Raw genomic sequence first — 23,058 nt, 5'->3', positions numbered from 1 at the left:
GCGGGCGGGGGCAGAACAACCACGCGGGGCCACTGAGGAGCCTGCCGGTTTATTGGGGGGCCTTGTCCCCCCACCCCAGACCCGCCAGGTGGCCGGGTGGGTGGAGGCCGAGCGGCCGGTCCTCGGGGCTGCGTGGTGCATCTGTCGTGGGGAGCAGAGCCTGGGGCAAGGGTGGCGAGTCAGCGTCGGGCAGAGACGGGTCAGGTCCTGACTGGACGTCTCCACCGTCATGGAGAGACGGGACGGGGGGCCGCCTCGTGGACTCAGGGGTTCGGCCCTGGGGTCTCCTGCGTGGAGCTCCCAGGGCGGTTACGAGGATCACGTCACACACAGCTCCGCCGCCCAGAGTGGGGGCTTGCTGCTATAGGAGCGCCGCCGGCCGGCTGCCCCGCGGGTCTCCTCGGCCGCCTCGCTGGCCTCCGCGGCTGCCTCGGCGTCCACCTCCCCGCCGTAAGGGGTCTCCAGCAGCTTCAGCACCCGCCGCACCTGCAGGGGGGGCGGAGAGCGAGGGGGGCTGTTGGGGGCCGGCCTCCTCCGCAGCCGGGAGGGTGAGGGGGCGAGCGGGCGGCGCTTACCTCCGAGAAGTCGCCACTCTCCGCAGCTTCGATGGCGCCCTGCGCGATGTAGTTCCTCAGCACGTACTTGGGGTTGTTGGCGCGCATAATGCGCACGCGCTCAGCCTGCCAGGCGGCCGCGTCACCGCTGGCCTCCTGGTCCTTCTCCAGCCGGGCCCTGCAAGCCACTGGGCGTCAGCGCACAGCCCGGCCCGCGCTGGGGGGGGGCGGGGCACCGGGGATTGGGCGGGGAGCACCTGTAGTCGCGGAGCCACGCGGCCCAGCGGCTCCTGTTCCTGCCGTGCAGTTCCGCCTCGCTCAGCTGCTCCAGTCGCGACTGCTGCTCCACGCGCTCCAGCTCCCGAGCCAGGCTCGCCCGCGTGCCGATGAGCGCCAGGAGCTGCGGGTTTGACTGCGCCAGCATGAGCATCATGGACAGCTGCCTGTGCGGAGCGGGCGCGTGAGGGGCCCCGGGCTCGGCCCTCCTGGCCCGCCACACTGCTGTGTCTGGACCCGCCAGGGCAAAGCCCGGGTCCGGTGGGCGGGGCAGACGGGGGAACACCTCCAGCCGCCTGCCCTCCTTCTGTGGCAGCCCCTGCACGTGACAGGCCCGTCTCCCGCTGTTGACTCCGCCCATGGAGACAGAGCTGGATCCTCCACCTGGGGAGGGGGGCAGGGCAGCCCCTGACACCCCCTTCTCAGTCACCCTGGCTCTGGGCTCAGCAGGTCCTGCCAGCTTCAGCCTCCCCCTGCACAGCTGCACTAGATTGCTGCTGGCATCAAACTTGTTGATGGGGTGAGTGTGGACTGCACCCCCCGGGCACGAAGGTGCAGAAAGCCTGGGTGGCTGGAGACTGCGGTCTACACCCAGGCTGTTCCTGGGAGCCTCCCTGGAGCAGAGACCACCATGCCCCAGTCTGTGCCGCCTGGCCCCTCATTCCAGCGTCAGCATCACGCCCTTTCCTCTGACTGGTGGGCCTCAGGGCTACAAAGCCAGAGTCTGACCACCCATGGCTTTGTTCTAAATAGTCCTCCCTTTCCGGAAACAAATTCCCGGGAAGCAAGACCCAAGCACCCACCGGGGATCCATCTGGGGTCGGAAGGCGAGCCTCAGCTCCTCCAGGGAGGCACACTGTGCAGTCAGCGTGGCCAGGAACTCATCCAGGTCTGGGGACTCCGGCGCGGCCGGGAAGGAGCTCAGCAGGTGGAAGGAGTTTGTGAAGTCAGCCCCTAGAACAGAAAGCTGCTCAGGGCGCAGCCCCGTCGCCAGATGACCACACGGTTCATCCAGCACGTGTGTGTGGAGACCTGCTGGGCGTCAGGCCAGGGGTTCCTGACCCCCTCCCCCAGCCTGTTCTCAGTGCCCCCAGCTCGGTCCCCACTCTGAACCTGACAAGTCACTCAGTCTCCCAAGGCCTCCAAGCCCAGTTTCTTCATCAGTAACCTGAATAAACAGTCCAGGCACCGAGGCCAGCCCTGGCCGCCGTTGCTGTCAGCGCCTTCAGCACTGCACGCTCTGGGAGCTGCAAGGTTGAGATAGCAGAGGACCTGAGATAACAGGCGTGTTGTGTGACATCCTTGGCCTGGCTGGCTACATCAGTGTCACCATAACCCCTAAGGAAATGGCCAAAACCAGACAGAAGAGGAAATGAGTGGGGAACCAGAATGGTGTACACAAAAAACCACCTAAACACGAGTGTGGTGACAGAAAATAAGGGACAAAAATGGTGTAAGACAGAAAACAACAAAGCAGCGTGAATTCTTCCTTATCTGTGGTTAACTTTTAAAGTAAATGGACCAGGGACTTCCCTGGTCCAGTGGTTAGCACTGTGCTTTTAATGCCAAGGGCATGGGATCAACCCCTGGTTTGGGAACTAAGATCTTGAGAGGACTGCCTCCCCCCCAAAGTAAATGGATTAATGTCACTATTCATAGAGCAAAGACCAGCAGAATGGATAAAAAACACGATCCAATGACAGTAAGATACTGAACACGCTTAAGTTGAAAGCAAAAAGATGGAAAAAATATCCCACACAAATAGTAACCTAAGAAGTTGGGTGGCTATGCTGACACCAGAAAGTAGACTTTATGTAAGCACTTGACAGAGAGGAGCCTTAGATGTGGGTGAGTCAGTTCAGCAAGAAGATACAACAGTCAAACAAGAGCCCCCAACACAGAAAGCAAACACTCCTAAAACTGAAGGGAAACGCTTCTTGGCTGTGCGGGGCCGTCCCTGCGGTTTGGGGGGCTTCTCCAGTTGACCAAGGGCGTAGTTGTGCAAGGGGCCGTCCCTGCGGTTTGGGGGGCTTCTCTAGTTGGGCAAGGGGCCGTCCCTGAGGTTTGGGGGGCTTCTCTGGTTGGGCAAGGGGCCGTCCCTGAGGTTTGGGGGGCTTCTCTGGTTGGGCAAGGGCGTAGTTGTCTTGCAGCACATGAGATCTTAGTTTCCCGACAAAGGATCAAACCCACGACCCCTGCGTTGGAAGGCAGGTTCTTAACCACTGGGCCACCGGGGAAGTTCCTGAATACGTGTTAAAGAAACTGTACTCCAATTAACAACAAGAAACAGCTGAAGGGCAGAGTCTAGCAGTTTTGTAGGCGCCGGGGTATCAGCGCCTGACCCCTGGACAAAGGTCAAGCAGGGAAACAGCGAACACCAGGCACAGTGCCCCACCCAAGCCCTCAGCCGCACGCTCTCCAGGACAGACCGTGCGTCAGGCCATGAAACTAGTGTCAGCACCCTGAGAACACTGGTGTGTTCTGCAACCACAATGGAAAGAAGCTAGAAGTCACAAATGGAAGGGAAATTAGAAAGCGAGATGGTTGGATGGCACCATCGACTCAGTGGACCTGAGTTTGAGCAAACTGGGACAGGGAAGCCTGGCTTGCTGCAGTCCATGGGGTTCCAAAGAGTCAGACACAATTTAGCAACTGAATAACAATGTTAAAATTAATCAACTACTGGCTCTAAAAAGAAATCACAAGGGAAATGAGAAAACACTTGGAGGTATGAACCTAAAGCAGCAGTGCTCAGAGGGAAGTTCATCGCTATGTATGTCTGAACTAAAAGAACAGCGCTGTCACTACCAGAAAAAAACTGTAACTGTGTGTGGTGATCATTTCCCGCTGCATGTATAGTCATGGTGCACACCTGAGACTTGTATGATGCTGCACATCAGTTACTTCTCAATAGAAACATTTCAAATCAATAAATTGATCTTATACCTAAGGAACTAGAAAAAGAACAAATAAGACCAAACTTAACAGAAAGGAAGATGAAAGCAGAGATACACAGAGAACAAAAGTGAGAGAGTGAGACCAGACTTGGTTCCTCGAAAAGATCAGTGAACCTGACAGAATTTCAGCTAAAACAATAAAGAAAAACTGACTTTACTGACTACACCAAAGCCTTTGACTGAGTGGATCACAACAAACTGTGGAAAATTCTTAAAGAGGTGGGAATACCAGACCACCTAATCTGCCTCCTATGAAATCTGTATGTAGGTCAGGAAGCAACGGTTAGAATGGGACATGGAAAAACAGACTGGTTCCAAATTGGAACCAGTCAAGGCTGTATATTGTCACCCTGTTTATTTAACTTCTATGCAGAGTACATCATATGAAATGCTGGACTGGATGAAGCACACGCTGGAATCAAGATTGCTAGGAGAAATATCAATAACCTCAGATATACAGAGGACACCACCCTTATGGCAGAAAGTGAAGAGGAACTGAAGAGCCTCTTGATGAAAGTGAAAGAGAAGAGTGAAAAAGTTGGCTAAACACTCAACATTCAGAAAGCTAAGATCATGGCATCTGGTCCCATCACTTTATGGCAAATAGATGGGGAAACAGTGCAAACAATGAGATACTTTATTTTGGGGGGCTCTGAAATCACTGCAGATGATGACTGCAGCCATGAAATTAAAAGACGCTTGCTCCCTGGAAGAAAAGCTATGACCAACCTAGACAGCATAGTAAAAAGCAGAGACATTACTTTGCCAGCAAAGGTCCGTCTGGTCAAAGCTGTGGTTTTTCCAGTGGTCACGTATGGGTATGGGAGCTGGACCATAGAGAAGTCTGAGTAATGAAGAATTGATGCTTTAGAACTGTGGTGTTGGAGAAGACTCTTGAGACTCCCTTAGATTGCAAGGAGATCAAACCAGTCAATCCTAAAGGAAATCAGTCCTGAATATTCACTGGAAGGACTGATGCTGAAGCTGAAGCTGCAAAGAACTGACTCATTAGAAAAGACCCCAATGCAGGGAAAGACTGAAGGCAGGAGGAGAAGGGGATGACAGAGGATGAGATGGTTGGATGGCATCACCGACTCAACTGTTGTGAATTTGAGCAAGCTTCGGGAGTTGGTGATGGACAGGGAAGCCTGGCGTGCTGCAGTCCATGGGGTCGCAAAGAGTTGGACACGACTGAGCGACTGAACTGACTAACTGAAAACAATAAAAAAAAAGTAACAGTGAGGATATCACTACTGATTAGACAGAAATAAAAGACTAAGAAGACACTATCAATAGTAACTTAAATGACAGATTCCTAAGAACATAAATTACCAAAATTGACTCAGGAAGAAAAAGAAAATCTCAATAGGCCCATAGCAAGTAAAGAGACTGTAAACTTCCCGACGCAGGAAATGTCAGGACCAGAGGCTTCAGGGTGAATTCTACCCAACTTTTTTTTTTTCTACCGATTGTTTAAAGAAGAGTTAACACCAATCCTTAGACTCTTCTAAAAAATAGGAGGAAACATTTTCTAACTGATTTCATGAAACCAGCCCTGTCTCGATACCAAAGCCAAACAAAGGTACCATGAGAAAAGCAAGCCACAGACCAGTGTCCCTGTGAGTGCAGACACAAGGAACCTCAGCAAAATGCCAGACCAGGTGGGGTTCACCCCAGAACGCAAGGGGTGTCTATGTCCCCTCCCAGATGCACAGGCGGAGACCCAAACCTCAGGGGGGCGGTGTCTGGAGATGGGGCCTTTGGGAGGTAGGGATGGGCTGCAGCCCTTCTAGTGGCTCCGTGCTCCTGTGAGGACGCAACCAGCAGATGGCATCCCAAGGCTGGACGTCCAGCCTCCAGGCTGTGAGAAGCAGTTTAAACCGCGGCAGGATACGGACAAAGAAGTAAAACCACATGGTCACCTCGACTGACGCACAGTGTGAAAGCGCGCAGCAGTGGATAGAAGGGCGCGTGCTCTACTGAGAGGAGTCACGTGTGAACTGGCCCATGGTTCATGGCACGCTTGCGTGAAAGATGCTTTCCCCAAGGGCAGGAACAGCAAATGGCGCCTGGCTGGCCACTTCTGCGGGGCAGCACTGGGCCTCCAAGCCGGATTGGCCAGGAAGTCACACACGCCCTGCAAAGGCAGTCCCGGAGGACGGGAGACGGGGACCCAGACAGCCGCGGCTCGTGAGCAACCCGCCCCCGCTCACCGGTCAGGTGCATGGTCTCCAGGAGCTGGGCCACCAGGGCGCCATCCCCCTCCTGCTCGGTCTGCACGAGGCCCAGCTTCCGGCGCATCTTCTGCAGGTAGTGCCGGCCGAACTCGGCGTCGAACTCGTCCGCCAGGATGGCCTCGGCCAGCTCGAGGGGCAGCGCGGGGTCCAGGGCCTCGGCCAGCTTCTGCAGGTTCCACTTGCACACCTCGGGCTGCTTGCTGTACGCGTAGCGCCCGGCGGTGTCGGAGGCGTTGCACACGTGATCAGGGTCGTACCTGCCACACGGGCAAGAGTGGGGTGGTGCCTAAAGGGACCCACCGAGGGACTGGGTGGACTCCACTGTCCTGCCCTGTCCCAGGGGACCCTGCAGCCTCACCTGCCCCTTCAGCCCACTTTCCACCAAAGAGCAGAGGGTGCTGGTTAAACGTGTCTGTGCTAAAGCCCGCTGGGGGATTCCTGCTCTGGGAATGACCAGGCCTTGCTGAGAATCAAACATGAACAAAACCTTCACCAAAGCAGCCATGCTGGCTTGTGATGCCTGTGCTGATGTGGGCCTCCCCGGGGGCCCCGGCGGGCAGTGGGACGCCCACCTGTCCAGGAACCCGAAGGGCCCGTAGTCGATGGTGAGCCCCACGATGCTCATGTTGTCTGTGTTGAGCACGCCGTGGCAGAAGCCCACGCACTGCCACTCAGCCACCAGCCGGGCCGTGCGCCGAGTCACCTGCAACGGGACGGCCGCCGCTACTCCCTCGGCCCGGCCCCTCCCCGAACCACCTGTGCCCGCTGGGCGACTCCTGGGGGCCTGCCCAGTGTTCCGCCCTGACTTGGAAGAACGCCTGAGGACATGTGAGAAGGAAACCCCCCGACCACACCACCGTCTCTTATACACTCACTATTCTGGCTTTTACCCAAACCAGAGACATCAGGGAACCCTGACATTCTCACGACACAGGCCCCCACGTGGGATGACCATGTCGGAAGAAGGAAGCAAGTCACCACATTATCAGGCAAACCCGCCCCAGGTCCTGCCTCACCCGGGGCTGCAGGGGACGAGGCTCCACCAGCCCACCTTGGCAGCCGGGAGGAGCACCGGCCCTGCCGCCCCGCGCCCAGCCGGCGGGGGGGAAGCACCGGCCCTGCCGCCCCGCACCCAGCCAGGGGGCAGCACCGGCCCTGCCGCCCCGCACCCAGCCGGGGCGGGGAGAGCACCGGCCCTGCCGCCCCGCACCCAGCCAGTGAGGGGAGCACCGCCCTGCCGCCCCGCACCCAGCCAGGGGGCAGCACCGGCCCTGCTGCCCCGCACCCAGCCAGGGGGGAGAGCACCGGCCCTGCCGCCCCGCACCCAGCCAGGGGGCAGCACCGGCCCTGCCGCCCCGCACCCAGCCAGTGAGAGGAGCACCGCCCTGCCGCCCCGCACCCAGCCAGGGGGAGCCCTGTGAGCCGCAGGTGCACCAGACAGCCCGTGGCCCCCCGAGCAGCCCACACACAGCGCGCCTTGTGATGCCGCAGGCGCTGCCTGCGTTGGACAGCACCATGCTTGACTTCACTGACCAAGAGACCAGGTTCAGAGGGCAGAAGACCCAGGCCACCACCGTGGGTGTGAGCTGAGCCTCAAGTCTCCCTGGCACTGCCCATGTGACAGATAGGAAGAAACTGTGGCTGAAGGGGGGCGTCTGGGGAGGGACCAGACCTCCCCAGCGTGTCTCTGCACATGGTCCCCAGGGTGCAGGCGGGGCCCCACAAGCGCTGCTTTGGGCCCACTTCTGGGGCACAGTGTCAGCTGCGAGCCTTCAGCCCTTAGGAAGACCCCCGGCCCTGCTGCCTCCACGCCACGGGCTGAGGCTGCACCCCTCCCATTGTGGCCACCGCCGGGGATGCCTGCACGGCCCCTGGGAAGGGACCATACCTGAGAGTTCTGGGGTGCATTCAGCCCTGAGCCAGGAAAGTCAGCATGTCCCCCAAATCAAGAGGTTTAGGGCTGTGTAGTGGGGGCCATTGTGCACACAGGCCCCATGCAGGAGACCCAACACCTGCCGGCCCTGACTCCCCCCTAGATCTCTGCACAGCTCCTTGAGGCTGCTCAAATGGGGGTCCATCCCAGGACCCTGACCCTCAGCATCTGAGAAGCTAGCCCTGGACCAAGCCAGTGGGTGGTGATGGGGGTTTGGGATAGGAGGGGACTCAGAGGGCAGGACACCCAGAGCCCACCCTCAGGGGACGGCCCCGCTGACCTCCCGGAAGAAGGCGGCGTGTCTCTGCACAGGGTCCTCAGGGTGAGCGGCCTGGATCTCGGGGTAGAAGGTACTGATGACGTAGTCGAGCATCTGCAGCCGGATGTCGTCTCTCCCAACGCTGGGGCCCGCGCGGCCCGTGTGCTCGTCTCTGGACTTGAAGATCTCGAACGAGCCGAACCTGCAGGGGAGACCCACGTTGACAGCCAGTTAAATGTGACACCACCCCTCCTGAGTGAAGCGGGAAGGGGGTTGCTGGCAGCGTTCGTGGCCAGAGCAGGGGTGGGCGGGGGACAAACCATACAAACACGGCTGATCTTCAGGGACACAGGCTGATACGGGGCGCCTCCCAGGGCACATGGGACGGGACGGCCACAGCCACCCTGCAGGGATGAGGGAATTCGTGCTCTCACGGAGGGAGGCGGCCTGTGCTGGGGTGAGCTGGGGTCAGCAGTGGTGCACTTACACCCCCAGGGGACGGGGCAACGTCCAGAGTCATGTTTGCTGATCACACGGGCCGAACGCCAGCAGTTCATGGGTGGAGGCCAGGGGTGTTGCCCGACTGCCTACGTGACACAGACCAGCCCTCAGCAGACCGTCTGGTCCAGACACGGCTACCACGGCCGAAATGGGCCCAATATGGGCCTGGCGCCTCCACCCCAGAGACAAAGGCGAAGCCGGAGACAGCTGAGCCATGCGGTCAGCTGAGTTCCCTGATCCCCGAGACTGCCACAGCCGCCTCCTGGTGACTGGCTGCGGGTGGCTGGTACTGAGTGCTCGACTCCAGGCAGCTTGGTGACCGAGGACTCACAGGGCCCCGGCAGCAGGAGGCCTCCGGTCGGCAGACGGGGCACTGGGAGCGGGCGTGCTGGGTGTCACGGCCACCCGCCCAGCGACGCGGGTGGGGCCGTTCTCCCGGCGCGCCTGATGCAGCCCCCGGTCACAGACCCCAGGTGGTGGCTCCGGGCTCACTGCCCAGCCCCTGGCCTGGGGACGTGAGTGTGCGGGCCTCACCTGAGGAACGTGGGGGCCAGGCGCAGCACCACGGCACAGGGCTCGGGCCGGGGGTTCCCGTCGTAGAAGATGTCGCGCACGACGGTGGACTGGGACGTGACGCAGGCGCCGGCCCGCGTGGTGGGGACGCCCAGGTGGAACATGGCCTCGCTGCACAGGAACTCGCGGATGCTGGAGCGCAGAACCTTGCGGCCGTCGGCCTGTCTGAGGTCAAGCACAGAGGTCACTGCTGGGCACGGTGATGCAGGCGCAGCCGCAGGCTGAAGGGACCGGGAAAGCCGCTACCAGCTTCCTAAAACCAGCCCATGGCAGCTCTGACGTCGTCGCAGAACGTGTCTGTTTCGAGTGACCCCAGGCGCTGTGCCACTCATGTCCTGAAGGTCTCGATCCACAGCACGGGCGCCCAGCCTGCCGTGGGAGCCGAGGCCACGGGGAGAGCCATCCCCTGGGCCACGCGCACACTTGTAACTCTACAGTTCTGTTCCTAAGAATTTACTTTGTAAAAAACACAACAACACAGACACAGCACTGTCTGCAGTGGCGGGAGGACTTCAGCCCACCTTGGGCAGCTCCAAATGACTCAGACGTTCTCTTACCCTAAACAGACATTATCATTATCTTAAATAGACTTTACTTTCCTAGGCAGTGTTAGGTTCTCAGCAAACCGACCAGAAGGCAGAGATTTCTCACATGTCCCCCACCACACACACACAGCCCCCCCAGCATCAACACTCCTACCAGACAGGACGTCTGCCAGTGAGCCCACGCTGACATGTCACCATCCCCCCAGAGCCCATGTTTGTTTTACATCAGGGTTCATCTTTGGTGTTACCCATCCTGTGGGTCTGGACAACCGCCCAGACAGGGATCCACCATGACTACAGGTCACACAGAGACGTTTCACTGCCCACAGTCCTCTGACTCCACCAAGCCGTCTCTCACCTCCCAACCCCTGGTCTTGTTACTGTCTCCAGAGCTTTGCCTTTTCCAGAATGTCATACTGTCACACTGTGTGACCTTTTCAGATTAACTTTCTTCACTTACTGATATGCATCCAAGTTTCCAACATGTTTTTTTTTATGGCTTGATGGCTCATTTCTTTTTTTTTTTTCCTGTTCTTTTGCTGAATAATATTCCATTGTCTGGATGGGCCATGTTTTATCTATTCACCTTGAAGGATATCTTGGTGGCTTCCAAGTTTTGGCAATTAGGAATACAGTTGCTGTGAACATCCTTATACAGAGTTCCATGTGGACATGTGTGTAACTCCTTTGGGTAAATACTAAGTCGTATGATTGCTGGATCATACGGTGACAATAATATTTGGCTTGGTAAGAAACCACCACAGTCTTCCAAAGCAGCTGGACCATTCTGCATTCCAACAGCGACAAATGTGCTTTCCTGTTGCTCCACGTCCTTGCTAGCATTTCGTGTTGGCAGTGTCCTGGATTTTGGCCGTGCTCATGGGTGTAGTGGTGTCTCACCGTTTTAATTTGCATTTTCCCGATGACACATGATGTGAAATATCTTTCCATGGGCTTATATGCCATCTCTGTATCTTCTTTGGGGAGGTGTCTAATAAAGTCTTTGCCCCATTTTAAAATCAGTTTGTTTGCTTTTTCTTGAATTTTGAGAGTTCTTTGTATGTTTTGGAGAACGGACGTTTATCAGACGTTTCTTTAGCAGAGACTTTCTCCCCGTCTGTGGCTTGTCATTCTCCTGACACTTTCACACAAGTTTTACATTTGATAAAGTCCAGCCTATCATTTCTTTCATGGATCCTGTCTTCTGTGTTGTATCTAAAAAGTCGTTTCCATACCTGAGGTCATTCAGATTTTCTGTTTTGTCTTCTAGGAGTTTTACAGTTTTGCATTTTGTGTGTAGGTTGGTCATCCATTCTCAGTTAATTTTTGTAGAGGGTGTCAGGTCTGTGTCTAGATTCATTTTTTTTTTTTTAATGTGGACGTCCAGTTGTTCCAGTTCAGTTCAGTTTAATGTGGATGTCCAGTTGTTCCAGTTCAGTTCAGTCGCTCAGTCATGTCCAACTCTTTGCGACCCCATGAACTGCAGCACGCCAGGCCTCCCTGTCCATCACCAACTCCCGGAGTTTACTCAAACTCATGTCCATTGCGTCAGTGATGCCATCCAACTATCTCATCCTCTGTCGTCCCCTTCTCTTCCTGCCCTCAATCTTTGCCAGCATCAGGGTCTTTTCAAATGAGTCAGTTCTTCCCATCAGGTGGCCAAAGTACTGGAGTTTCAGCTTCAAAATCAGTCCTACCAATGAACACCCAGGACTGATTTCCCTTAGGATGGACTGGTTCTATCTCCTTGCAGTCCAAGGGACTCTCAAGAGTCTTCTCCAACACCACAGTTCTAAAGCATCAATTCTTCATTACTCAGACTTCTCTATGGTCCAGCTCCCATACCCATACGTGACCACTGGAAAAACCACAGCTTTGACCAGACGGACCTTTGCTGGCAAAGTAATGTCTCTGCTTTTTACTATGCTGTCTAGGTTGGTCATAACTTTCCTTCCAAGGAGTAAGTGCCTTTTAATTTCATGGCTGCAATCACCATCTGTAATGACTCTGTAGCCCAGAAAAATAAAGTCAGCCATGTTTCCCCATCTATTTGCCATGAAGTGATGGGACCGGATGCCATGATCTTAGTTTTCTGAATGTTGAGCTTTAAGCCAACTTTTTCACTCTCCTCTTTCACTTTCATCAAGAGGCTCTTCAGTTCCTCTTCGCCTTCTGCCATAAGGGTAGTGTGATCTGCATATCTGAGGTTATTGATATTTCTCCTAGCAATCTTGATTCCAGCTTGTGCTTTATCCAGTCCAGTGTTTCTCATGATGTACTCTGCATTTAAGTTAAATAAGCAGGGTGACAATATACAGCCTTGACATACTCCTTTTCCTATTTGGAATCAGTCTGTTGTTCCATGTTCAGTTCTAACTGTTGCTTCCTGACCTGCATACAGGTTTCTCAAGATGCAGGTCAGATGGTCTGGTATTCCCATCTCTTTCAGAATTTTCCACAGTTTACTGTGATCCACACAGTCAAAGGCTTTGGCATAGTCGGTAAAGCAGAAATAGATGTTTTTCTGGAACTCTCTTGCTTTTTCGATGATCCAGCGGATGCTGGCAATTTGATCTCTGGTTCCTCTGCCTTTTCTAAAACCAGCTTGAACATCTGGAAGTTCACGGTTCACGTCTTGCTGAAGTCTGGCTTGGAGAATTTTGAGCATTACTTTACTAGAGTGTGAGATGAGTGCAATTGTGCAGTAGTTTCAGCATTCTTTGGGACTGCCTTTCTTTGGGATTGGGAAGTTGTTCCAGTACAATCTGTTGAAAATATCATTGCTCCATTGGATTGCCTTTGCTCCTTTAAACAAAGATCCATGTTTATTCGGGTCTATTTCTTGGCTCTTTGTTCTGTTCCATTGATCTATCCATTCTTTGGCCAAAATCACAGCTTTGTAGTCAGTCATGAAGTGGGGGCAGTGCCAGTCCTGACTTTGTTCTTGTCCCTCAATATTGAGCTATTCTGGGGTTCTGCCTCAATAAAAATTTTAGAATCATTTTGTCAATTTCTACAAGATAACTTGTTGAGACTTTGATTGGGGTTGCACTGAATCTATACATTGAGTTGGGAAGAACCAACATCTTGGCAATATTAAATCTTCCTATCCATGAAATGGAATATCTTGACACTGATTTACTTCTTTTTTATCAGTCTTGTAGTTTTCCTCATAGCGATCTTTTGTTAGATTTACACCTAACTATCTCATTTTTAGGAATGTTAATGGAAACAGTGCTTTTAATTTCAAATTCCACTTGTCACTGCTTGGCTGTAGCACAGTAGCCTGCAATATTACAGCTGCTCTGAGCGCATTTTGGTCCATTCTTTGAGATTTTCTACATAGATGTCCATTTGCAAACAAAAACGGTTTTTCTTTCTTTCATCTCAATGTGTATACCTTTGAGTTTCTTGCCTTGCTGCATTAGCTAGGACCTCCAGGGATGCTGAGAAGCAATGGAGAGATGGAACATCTGCCTTGTTTCTGGTGGGAAAGCTCTGAGGTTCTCATGATGATGATTTAGCTAGAGGTTTTCTGTAGATACTCAATAGTTGAGGAAGTTCTTCTCATTTCTGATTTATCATGAAGTGTTAGATTCTGTCAAATGCCTTTTTTGCTTCAACTAATATATGATTTTCCTTTTTTAGCCTGTTGATCTGATGGATCACATTGATTGATTTTTGAATGTTGAACCAGCCCTGCATACTTGGAATAAATCCATTTGGTGGTGATATATAATTATTTTCATACACTGTTGAATTTGATTTGCTAATGTTTTGTCGAGGAATTCTTTGTGTTCATGAGTGATTTTGGTCTGTAGTTTTCTTGCATTGCCTTTGTCTAGATCTGGTATCAGGGCAATGCTGGACTCAGACAAGTCAGGGAGCAGTTCCTCCGCTTCCATTCTCTGAAAACAGTGGCGTAATTTTGTCCTTCAACGTTTGGCAGAATTTGCCACTGAGCTCATCTGGGCCTGATGCCTTCTGATTTGGAAGGCTACTAATTGACTCAATTTCTTTAACACATACAGGCCTATTCAGATTGTCTATTCTTTAATATATACAGGCCTATTCAGATTGTCTATTTTTTCTTGCGTTTTGGCAAATTTTGTTTTTCAAGGAATTGGTCCTTTTCATCTAGGCTAGCAAATTTGTGAACATAGTACTGTTTGAAGTATTTTAATTATGCTTTTAATGTCTATATGAATTGTATGATCTTCCCTCTTTGATTTCTGGTATTAGTAACTGCTTCCTAACTTTCTTTCCTCGTTAGCCTGGCTAGAGGTGTATTGATTTTATATATGTTTTCAAAGAAAAAGCTTCTCGTTTCACTGATTTCTCCTCTATTATTTCCTATTTCAATTTCATTGATTTCTGCTCTAATTTTCCTTCTTCTTGTTTACTTTGGAGAGCAGCTATGCTCACCACTATACTACCAACACACTCTTTATTTTTTTTTTTTTTGCTTACTTTGGTTTGGATTTGCTCTTTGTAGTTTCCTCGGTAGAAGCTTAAATATTGGTTTTAGATCTCTTTTCTTTACTAACATGTGTACTCACTGCTATAAATTCCCTTCAAAGCACTGCTTTTACTGTACCCCACACACTTGATATTTTCACTTCCATTTAGTTCAAAACATTTAAAAATTTCTCTTGGCATGGTGGCTCAGATGGTAAAGAATCTGCCTGCAATGCTGGAGACTCGGGTTCGATCCCTGGGTTGGGAAGATCCTCTAGAGAAGGGAATGGCTACCTACTCCAGTATTCTTGCCTGGAGAATTCCACAGACAGAGGAGCCTGGTAGGTTACAGTCCATGGACTTGTAAAGTGTCAGACATGACTGAAGCAACTAACATGCATCATTTAGAAGTATGTTGCATAATCTCCAAGAATTTGAGGGTTTCTAGTGATCTGTTATCAATTTCTAGTTTGATTCCATTGTGGCCTGAGAATAGACACTGTATAATTTCTATTTTTGAAAATTTGTTAAGGTGTGTTTTATGGCCTAGAATGTGATTTATCTGGATAAATGTTCTATGTGGGCCCGAGAAGAATATGTATTCTGTTGTTAGATGAAGTAGGCCTAGATGTTAATTATATCCAGCTGATCGATGGTGTTAATTGAGCTCAAAAGTGTTCTTATCGATTTTCTGCCGGTTGGCTCTCTCCATTTCTGATAGAGGGGTGCTGAAGTCTTGACTGTGACAGTGGATTCCTCTGTGCCTCTCTCAAGTTGTCAGTTGCCACTCTGATGCTGCTGTTTGACACATATACCTTAAGGATGGGCTTCCCTGATAGCTCAGCTGGTAAAGAATCCGCCTGCAATGCAGGAGACCCTGGTTTGATCCCTGGGTCAGGGAGATCCGCTGGAGAAGGGATAGACTACCCACTCTAGTATTCTTGGGTTTTCCTTGTGACTCAGCTGGTAAAAGAATCTGCCTGCAATGCGGGAGACCTGGGTTCGATCCTTGGGTTGGGAAGATCCCCTGGAGAAGGGAAAGTCTACCCACTCCAGTATTCTGGCCTGGAGAATTTCATGGACTGTATTATCCATGGGGTCGTGAAGAGTTGCACACGACTAAGCGAGTTTCACTCACTCAGTCACTCACCTTAAGGACTGTTCTGCCTTGTTGGCCCCTTCATTTTGTCACGCCCCTCTTTATCCCTAATAACTTTCCTTATTCCAAAGTCCACTATTTCTGGAATTAATATGGCTACCCCTGCTTGTTTTTGGATTGGTGTTAGCATGGTACACTAGTATCCATTTACTTTTAACCTACATGTCTTCATATTTAAAGCGGATTTCTTATGGACAACATATAGGACCATTTTTTTTTTTTTTCCCTTTCTTTTAGGACCTTTTTTTTTATTAACAGTATCCTGTGTTTTAATTAGTGTGTTTAGACCAAAGTGTTTTCTTTCCTTTCACTCTTTTTCTCTCCCCCCTCCCCCCCATATTTTGTGGTTTTAATTGAGCATTTTGTGATTCTGTTTTCTCCTTTTTCACTAGTTCTCTCCTGGCACATCAATAATACTTTTTGTGCGTTTTGTTTTTTTACTATAAAAAAATGGTTTCCCTGGAGTTTGTAATACACATTCACAACTAATCCAAGTCTACTTTCGAGTACCATTATACTACTTCATGGGTAGTATGAGTACTTTATAATAGCAAAATAATCCCAACCTCTTCCTCCCATCCCTTATTCCATTTGGTGTCATTAATCTCACTTACACATAATCAAATGCATTGTTTCTGCTATTTTAAACTATTACCTGTTACATCAGTTACAATGAAAAGCAGAGGCTTCACTCTACACTCACTTCCTTCTCCTGTGCTAGTCCTTTGATTATGTTGATTCAAGCTCCTGACCTGTATCATTTTCATTCTCTGCAAAGAACATCTTTCAACATTTTTTGCAAAACAGATCTAATGGTAACAATTCCCCTTACTTTTTGAGGCAGTCTGTGTCTCCTTCACTGCTGAAGGATAGTTTCACAAGGCACATAATCCTAGATGGGTGAGTTTTTTCCCTTACTCCACTTTACTCTGCTTGCCTGGCTTTTGAGAAGTCAGCTGTCATTCTAATCTCTGCTCTGCTGTAGGTGAAGTGTTTCCTTTCTCTAGCTTTTTTCACTTTTTCCCTTTATTTTTGCTTGTATGTAGTTTGAAAATTATAAGCCTAGGTGTGTTTTTTTTTTTCTGTAGGGGGGGCAGGTAGACATTTATCTTGCTTGGTGTACCCTGAGCTTCTTGTATCTGGCATCTGGTATTAATTTGGAGAAATTCTCAGTCACTACAATAAATATTTCTTTTGTCCCTTTTTCTCTTTCTCTCCTGGTATTCCTATAACATGCTACTTCTTTTGCAGCTGTCCTGCAGTTCTTCGAATAGCGTTTGGGCTTTTTCCGTTTTTTCTTTTTGCTTTGCATCTTTGTAGGTTTCTCCTGAGATATACTCAAGCTCAGAGACTTTTCCTCATCTGTGTCCAGTCTAGTAATAAGTCCATCATAGGCATTCTTCATTTTTGTTAGTGTTTTTACGAGAAATCTCTAGCATTTCCTTCTGGTCTTTCTCAGAATTCCCATCTCTCTGCTCACATTGCTCATCTGTCCCTGTGTGCTGCCTGCTTTATCGATTAGCGCCTTTGACATATTCGCAGTTATGCCAAGTCTTTGGTCTGATAGTTCCAACACCTCTGCCACGTCTGAGGCCAATTCTGATGCTGGCTCTGTCGCTTGCAACTGTGTTTCCTGCCTTTTAGTATGTTTTTTAATTTTTTCTTGACAGCCAGGAATGATGTTTGTGGCAAAAAGAACAGCTATAAACAGGCCTCTGTGATGTGGTGGTGGGTTTCAGGTACTGGGTGGAGGCCTCAGCCTGTCAGTGAACCTGGGTCTCTGGACTGAGAATGCTCACATGGGCTTTTCAGTCTCCTCTCCGCCAGAGGCTGGAGCTGGGCACGTCCCCTTCCCAGCTCAGGCTCTGAGAAGACCCCAGCAGCTCAGCCTCGGGTTAATTAGCTCCCCGAGGCAGGCTTGCTAAGAACACGGTGCTCCTGTGAACTTGAAACGGTTTCATTTCCCCACTCCTGCCAGAAGCACAAAGGGGTTTTCCACCAGCATTCACTGAGAGGACCTAGTAGAGCTCCAGGAGGTAAAACTCACCGAGGTGCAGGGGCCCCTTATGACTGGGGGCCCTTGGGGTTTTAACTGGCTTGTCCACACTGAGCCTCCAGCAAATCATCATCCACAGTGCAAGAGTCCCTGGAGACTCCTGCTCTGGTGACGCGCAATTCTCTGTCTTTGCTTGTCTCTCCAGTCGGGGCGGGGGTGACGAGTGGGCAGTGATTTGCCCTCTCACCTCGCTTTTCTTGCAGATCTAAGAAAACTTGTTGATTTTTCAGTTTTTTCAGCTTTTCACCCATTAGGACAGAGTGACGACATCCGAAGTTTCTTACTCCATGTTTTTCTAAATTAAAGAAGGAAAGTCACAGCAATCCATGAGAACAGCTAGCCTGCAGGAGCCATGTCCTTAGGCCCCTCCTTGTAAGGTGAGGGGGCTGGACACCTCGACCTCCAAGAGCCCCCACCCATCAAGCAACCAAAACAAAGTGAGTTTGGATCTCTGCCCTTCAGAGTCGGGCCTGGTGCCCTGGCCTGGCCCAGGGCACGGAAGCGTCCGAGCACTCCCCCAGCAGGAAGGCACTTGAGACAACTTAGAAAATCCTCTAGGAATAAAAAAACAACTCTGGGCTCACTCCGTCTCACCTGCCAAAGGACACAGATGCTGCATGAAGCTGCCTGGGATGCACCTCTACCCACGTCCTCTGCAGGGAAGAGGCCAGTATGAGTTTGAGGTGCTGGGGCATACGCCTAGAGTGGGACCAGAGGTCAGCTGAGACCTCTGTGGGCCTCCACACGGCGTGGGGACCACCTCGGCCTCCTGCCTCACCCTCACCTGGGAGGAGTTTATTCCAGGTGTGACTGACACCTCTAGAAGCCAGGCCTGGCAGCCACCCCAAGGCTGTCCGCACCTGCCTCTGGCTGGTGAGACTCAATACGCAGCTGCATTCCACTCACGCCCTTGTGGGCTGTGATCTGTCCTCAAATGTCACTCCACCCCACCCCGGCCTATTCAGCAGGAAGCCAGCACTGCTTAAGCTAATTGTGGATCTGGTAAAAAAGGATCCAGAAAACAGGCAGGCTACCTCCTTGCCAGGGTGAGGCGCCCAAAGCAGAAACCAGAACCGTGTAACGACCGCACAGCAAGAGTACAGGGCCTTTCCTAACCCTGCCCCCCCAGAGCGCCAAGGACACACGCCGAGCTCTCCTGCACCTGCCGTCCTGAGACCCCAACCCCCACGGAGGCAAAGGCAAGAAGCCGCCTGTCCCTTCACCCCCAACTCACACCCGGGGATTCCAGCAGCTGCTGGCCTAACCCACTCGCACCACTTCAGATGTTAGCCTCAAGTGTTGTTGAGGCTGGGGACCCCAGGAAACGTTGGGGATGGGCACAAGTCTGCTAACAGTCAGACAGCCCCTTTCTTTTAAAGGATTTCAGGTCTGGAAACACTGACTTACAGTTCAAGTCTTCAAATATTAAAAGCAACTTTCAGCAGCATGTTACTCTCAAAAAAATTTTTTTAAAAACAAAAACAAATGGTTAAAATGAACACATGAAGTTGAAAGCTGCTCATACAATATGCAAGCCCCAAAGTGAGACATTTACACATGATCACAAGAGCAGAAATGCTTCCACCAGCTGCAGGTGCAAACAGCTCTGAGCAGGTTGTGCCAGGACCGTGGTGGGGGTGCCAGGCTGAACTCAGGATGTCGCAGACACAGAAAGGTTTGAAGACTGGGGTATGAGGGAGAACCTGAGGACCTGAGGTGGAGCTGCTACAGATGGGGGGGGTGGGGGGCGGGTTCAGTCCCTGACAGAGGGGAGGCAAGAGCTTGTGGGAGGGGCCAGACAACAGCACACCTTCAGAATGTCTTTGGAAATAAAGCTCCAAGTTAGGTGTAATTCTTCTGGCCATTCAACAAGCCCTTAACAACATGGGCGATGGATATGAACTTTTTCGTGTTAAAGAGCAGAACAGCCTGTCAGCCGCGGGCATACAGCTGAGGCGGGACAGCTGGGCACCCTGCCAGGTAGGGCTGTCAAGGTCTAGACCCAGGCCGGCAGCATGAGGCCCTGGAGGAGCACGGACAGCGCCCACCTCACTGCGCCCTCAGAGCAGGGCTGGCCCCAAGTAGTAAGTAGGCATACGCGGTGCTAAGTGTGTGGGAGGCAAGCCGACGGCCCGGTCAGCATTCAGTCGAAGCCTTGAGCGCCGCAGCGCTGGCAGCCCCGCGGGGCACGCGGTAAACACGAGCGTGTCACGCGCAGGACTGGCTCCCAAGTCCGTGGGTCGTTTATCAGAACAGAGCACGGGCAGCGGGCAGCGGGCAGCGGCCAGCGCGGCGAGATCAGACGCTCAGCCCGACCCGAGAGGGCGCACAGCTCCCGGCCTCTCGTCCGAGCCTCGGGTCTCGGCTCGGGCGCGGCTGCCCAGCTCGCTATACGGTCCCGGGCCACAAGCCTCACCCCCGACCGCCCGGCGGGTGCGCGGGCGCACCCCCAAACACACCTGGAGAAGGGCGTGGGCCCCGCGCCCTTGAGCTGCAGCTCCCAGCGCTCGCCGGCCTCGGTGCACACCTCGCCCAGGTACATGGCGGCGCCGTCGCCCAGCTGCCCCGCGAACTGGCCGAACTGGTGGCCGCAGTAGCAGTGCGCGGCGGGCTCGGCGCCGGGCAGCAGCGCGTTGCCGCTGAAGAAGAGCGCGGCCTCGGCCTCGCGCGCCTCGCGGGCGGCGGCGGCGGCGGGCGGCGCGCCCAGGCCCAGCAGCGCCAGCGCGGGCTCCGACAGCGCCACGACACGCGGCCGCCGCAGGGGCTCGGGCCGCGCGCGGCTGAAGCAGGCGCCGGGCACCGGCCGCGGCGCGGACGGGGCACCCTCGGGACCGGGCGGCGGCGTCTCCACCGGCAGCGCGCGCAGGGCGCGGTTGTCGAAGCGCAGCCCGGTCAACCAGCGGGGCGCTGGGTCCATGGCGCCGGCCAACGCGGAGCAGCGGGCGGGCGGCGGACGGCGGCCGAGGGGCGGCGGCCGGGCGCGGGCGACCGCGAGCGAGGCCGCGAGCGCTGCGCGGAGCGCGGCCATCTGAGGCGCCTCAGCGGCGCCCTACAGGAAGTCCCGCTGCCCGGAAGGCCCGCCGCCCCGACAGGAAGTCCCGCTAGCCCCGGAAGCCCCGTCGCCCCGACGGGAAGTCCCGCCCCGGGCTCGCCTCCCGGGCCTCTTCTGACTGACTGGGACGCTGCAGTCCGTGGGGTCGCACAGAGTCGGACATGCCTAGCTGAGCCGGACGCCCGCGGAAGTCTGACTCTGATTGGTCTCGCCGTCCGTCCGCCTCCTCTCCTGCCTGGGGGACCTCGAGGTCCCGGCCGGACCCTGGGGGAGCGCGCGGCGGAGACTACCCCGCCTCGGGGGCTCCGGCCCGTCCGGATTGAGCGCTCCGGGCCGGTGACCGTGCCGAGTGCCCCAGGGGACCCTCGGAGTGCCCCGCAGTTCCGCGTGAAGCAGGACCAGCTTTGTTGGGGTCTGGCCCTTGACTGTCCTTTGCCCAGCGCGCACGAGACAGGGGGGAAAGACGGCGGCGCTGGTCAAGATCTTGCCGGAAGTCAGGGGGCAGTTTCGGGCCAGGAAGGCCCCGGGGTGAAGCCGAAGCCGGGGGCGCGGCGGCCTGCTCCTCCGGCGGGCCGGGCGCGGCCCCTCCCCTCCCCCGGCTGGAAGCCGGCGCCCGGCTGTCCCGCTGCCCCTCCGCCCTCTGCCGCTCGCTTGCCTGTCCACCCCGTGCTTTTCCTTGCGCTTCCCTCTGAAGTAAGCAGGCTCTTACTCTCCTGTTTCTCCTCACCACGCGCTGGGAGGGCGGCAGCTGTGCTGATCCGGGCCGCAGTTCCCCCAGAAAACCCCGGTGGACGCCCAGGAGGCTGGGGCGGGCGCGGGGTGGGGAGGGCCAAGCCTGGCCTCGAAGGGCCTGCCTGGGTGAGGAGGCGGGGTCAGTGTGCAGAGTGACTCCTGAGTCCAGTTCAGAAGTGTCGTGTGGGGCCCCCAGGTGACCCGCTGATGCCTGCCTGGAGAGGGTGGTCTTCGGAGGAGTTCCCAAGCCCCCGTCCACCCCGGCCCAGAGCAAAACCTGCTGCTGCTGCTGCTGCTGCTGCTAAGTCGCTTCAGTCATGTCTGACTCTTGTGCGACCCCATAGATGGCAGCCCACCAGGCTCCGCCATCCCTGGGATTCTCTAGGCAAGAACACTGGAGTGGGTTGCCATTTCCTTCTCCAATACATGAAAGTGAGAAGTGAAAGTGAAGTCGCTCAGTCTATCTGACTCTTCCCGACCCCATGGACTGCAGCCCACCAGGCTCTTCTGCTCATGGGATTTTACAGGCAAGAGTACTGGAGTGGGTTGCCATTGCCTTCTCCGGAGCAAAACCTGAGACCTGGACAAACTCCCCAGCGCCCTCCTGTTCAGGCTGCTCTGTCCAGCAGCCCCGATCCACCTCTGACATGGGGGGCTCTCCATGTCACTGCCTCCAGGGGCTGCCTCGCGGCTCCCAGACCTCGTGTGACCCCACTCTGCCCTGCTGGCTCCGCCCCCTTGGGGATGCCCTGACTCCAGCTCCTGTCCTCCTCCCCAGAGGAGCAAGGATGCTGCCGTCTGCCTGGGGTGGGGGTGGTGCTCCCAGGAACGACGGGGATAACGCGGTGAGGGTCTGGTGGTGCTTGGCACCCAGAGCCGTCTCCTGCAGCCAGACGGCTGCCCTTCCCCCTGGGCCCACCTGGGGTCTCCTCACCTGGCCTGCAGGCAGAGTCCTCCATGCCCAGCCTCCTTCCTAACTGCCTGAGAGACCGGCCTGAGCTTCCCCTCTTCCAGACCTGCGCCCCCCACCCTCAGCCCCTGCCCTGCCCGCACTCTGGAATGGTGGGACTGGGTTTTGACAGCCTGCGGGTGCCTACTGGCCATGCACAGCAGAGGGAACATCTGGTTGGTTCCAGTGGTCCCAGCAGGTCAACCCAGGAGCGGCAGTGGCCCTCCCTGCCCTGCAGCCTTGACTCTGCCTCCCCGTTTGGCCGTCTGGCCTCTAGACCTTCCGAGTCCGTCCTGTGCAGGTGGGCCCACGCGGCCCTGCTGTGGGGGCCTGAGCCGGCCCCTTCCTGGTTCCTCTCTGGAAATTCAGCCGACAGGCAGGCGCGCTGAGTGAGGCCGCGAGGCCTGGGGGCCCCGGTGTGTGTGCACAGCCCCCTGCTGTCCGTGACCCCATGTGGCCCTGACTGCACCCCCATCATGGACCCTGGGCCCCTGGCACCCCCGCCCCCCGCCCCGGGAGCACTGTCCTTTCCCAGAGCGCACAGGCTGGCAGCGGTAGGCTGAGAAGGTGGGTCTCTGGGGCCTCAGCCTTCTCCCCTGCCCCCAGCCTGGAAAACGTGTCAGCAAAATGGGGCGCTTGTGGGCAGGGGGGTGTCAGCAGAGCCCCCAGACCCCCAGGCAAGGGGCGGCCAGTAAAACTGGTCCAGGAGGTCCACGCGGTCATTGTCGCAGCGGGCCCGCAGCGTGTGGCTATCTGTATCAGGCAGGTCCGCCGGCAGCATGGTGCGCAGGCCGGGCGGGGAGCCAGGCCCCAGGTG

General features: G+C 54.5%; 1 protein-coding gene across 1 annotated transcript; it reads right to left on the bottom strand.

Annotated features, from left to right (window-relative positions):
- Window positions 1-30: 30 nt before the first annotated feature.
- On the bottom strand, window positions 31-20,568 carry SELENOO (selenoprotein O). The gene is made up of 9 exons (XM_065945759.1): window positions 19,968-20,568; window positions 9,252-9,455; window positions 8,238-8,418; window positions 6,597-6,727; window positions 6,001-6,281; window positions 1,634-1,784; window positions 812-997; window positions 576-732; window positions 31-486 (listed from the first exon to the last, which is right to left on the bottom strand). The coding sequence occupies exons 1-9, from the start codon at window positions 20,534-20,536 to the stop codon at window positions 310-312; spliced, it is 2,037 nt and encodes a 678-aa protein (XP_065801831.1). The 5' UTR covers window positions 20,537-20,568; the 3' UTR covers window positions 31-309.
- Window positions 20,569-23,058: the final 2,490 nt, after the last annotated feature.

The sequence above is a fragment of the Muntiacus reevesi genome, chromosome 1, assembly GCF_963930625.1.
Source record: "Muntiacus reevesi chromosome 1, mMunRee1.1, whole genome shotgun sequence".
NCBI lineage: Eukaryota > Metazoa > Chordata > Mammalia > Artiodactyla > Cervidae > Muntiacus > Muntiacus reevesi.
This window is presented reverse-complemented; position numbering and strand designations above follow the sequence as displayed.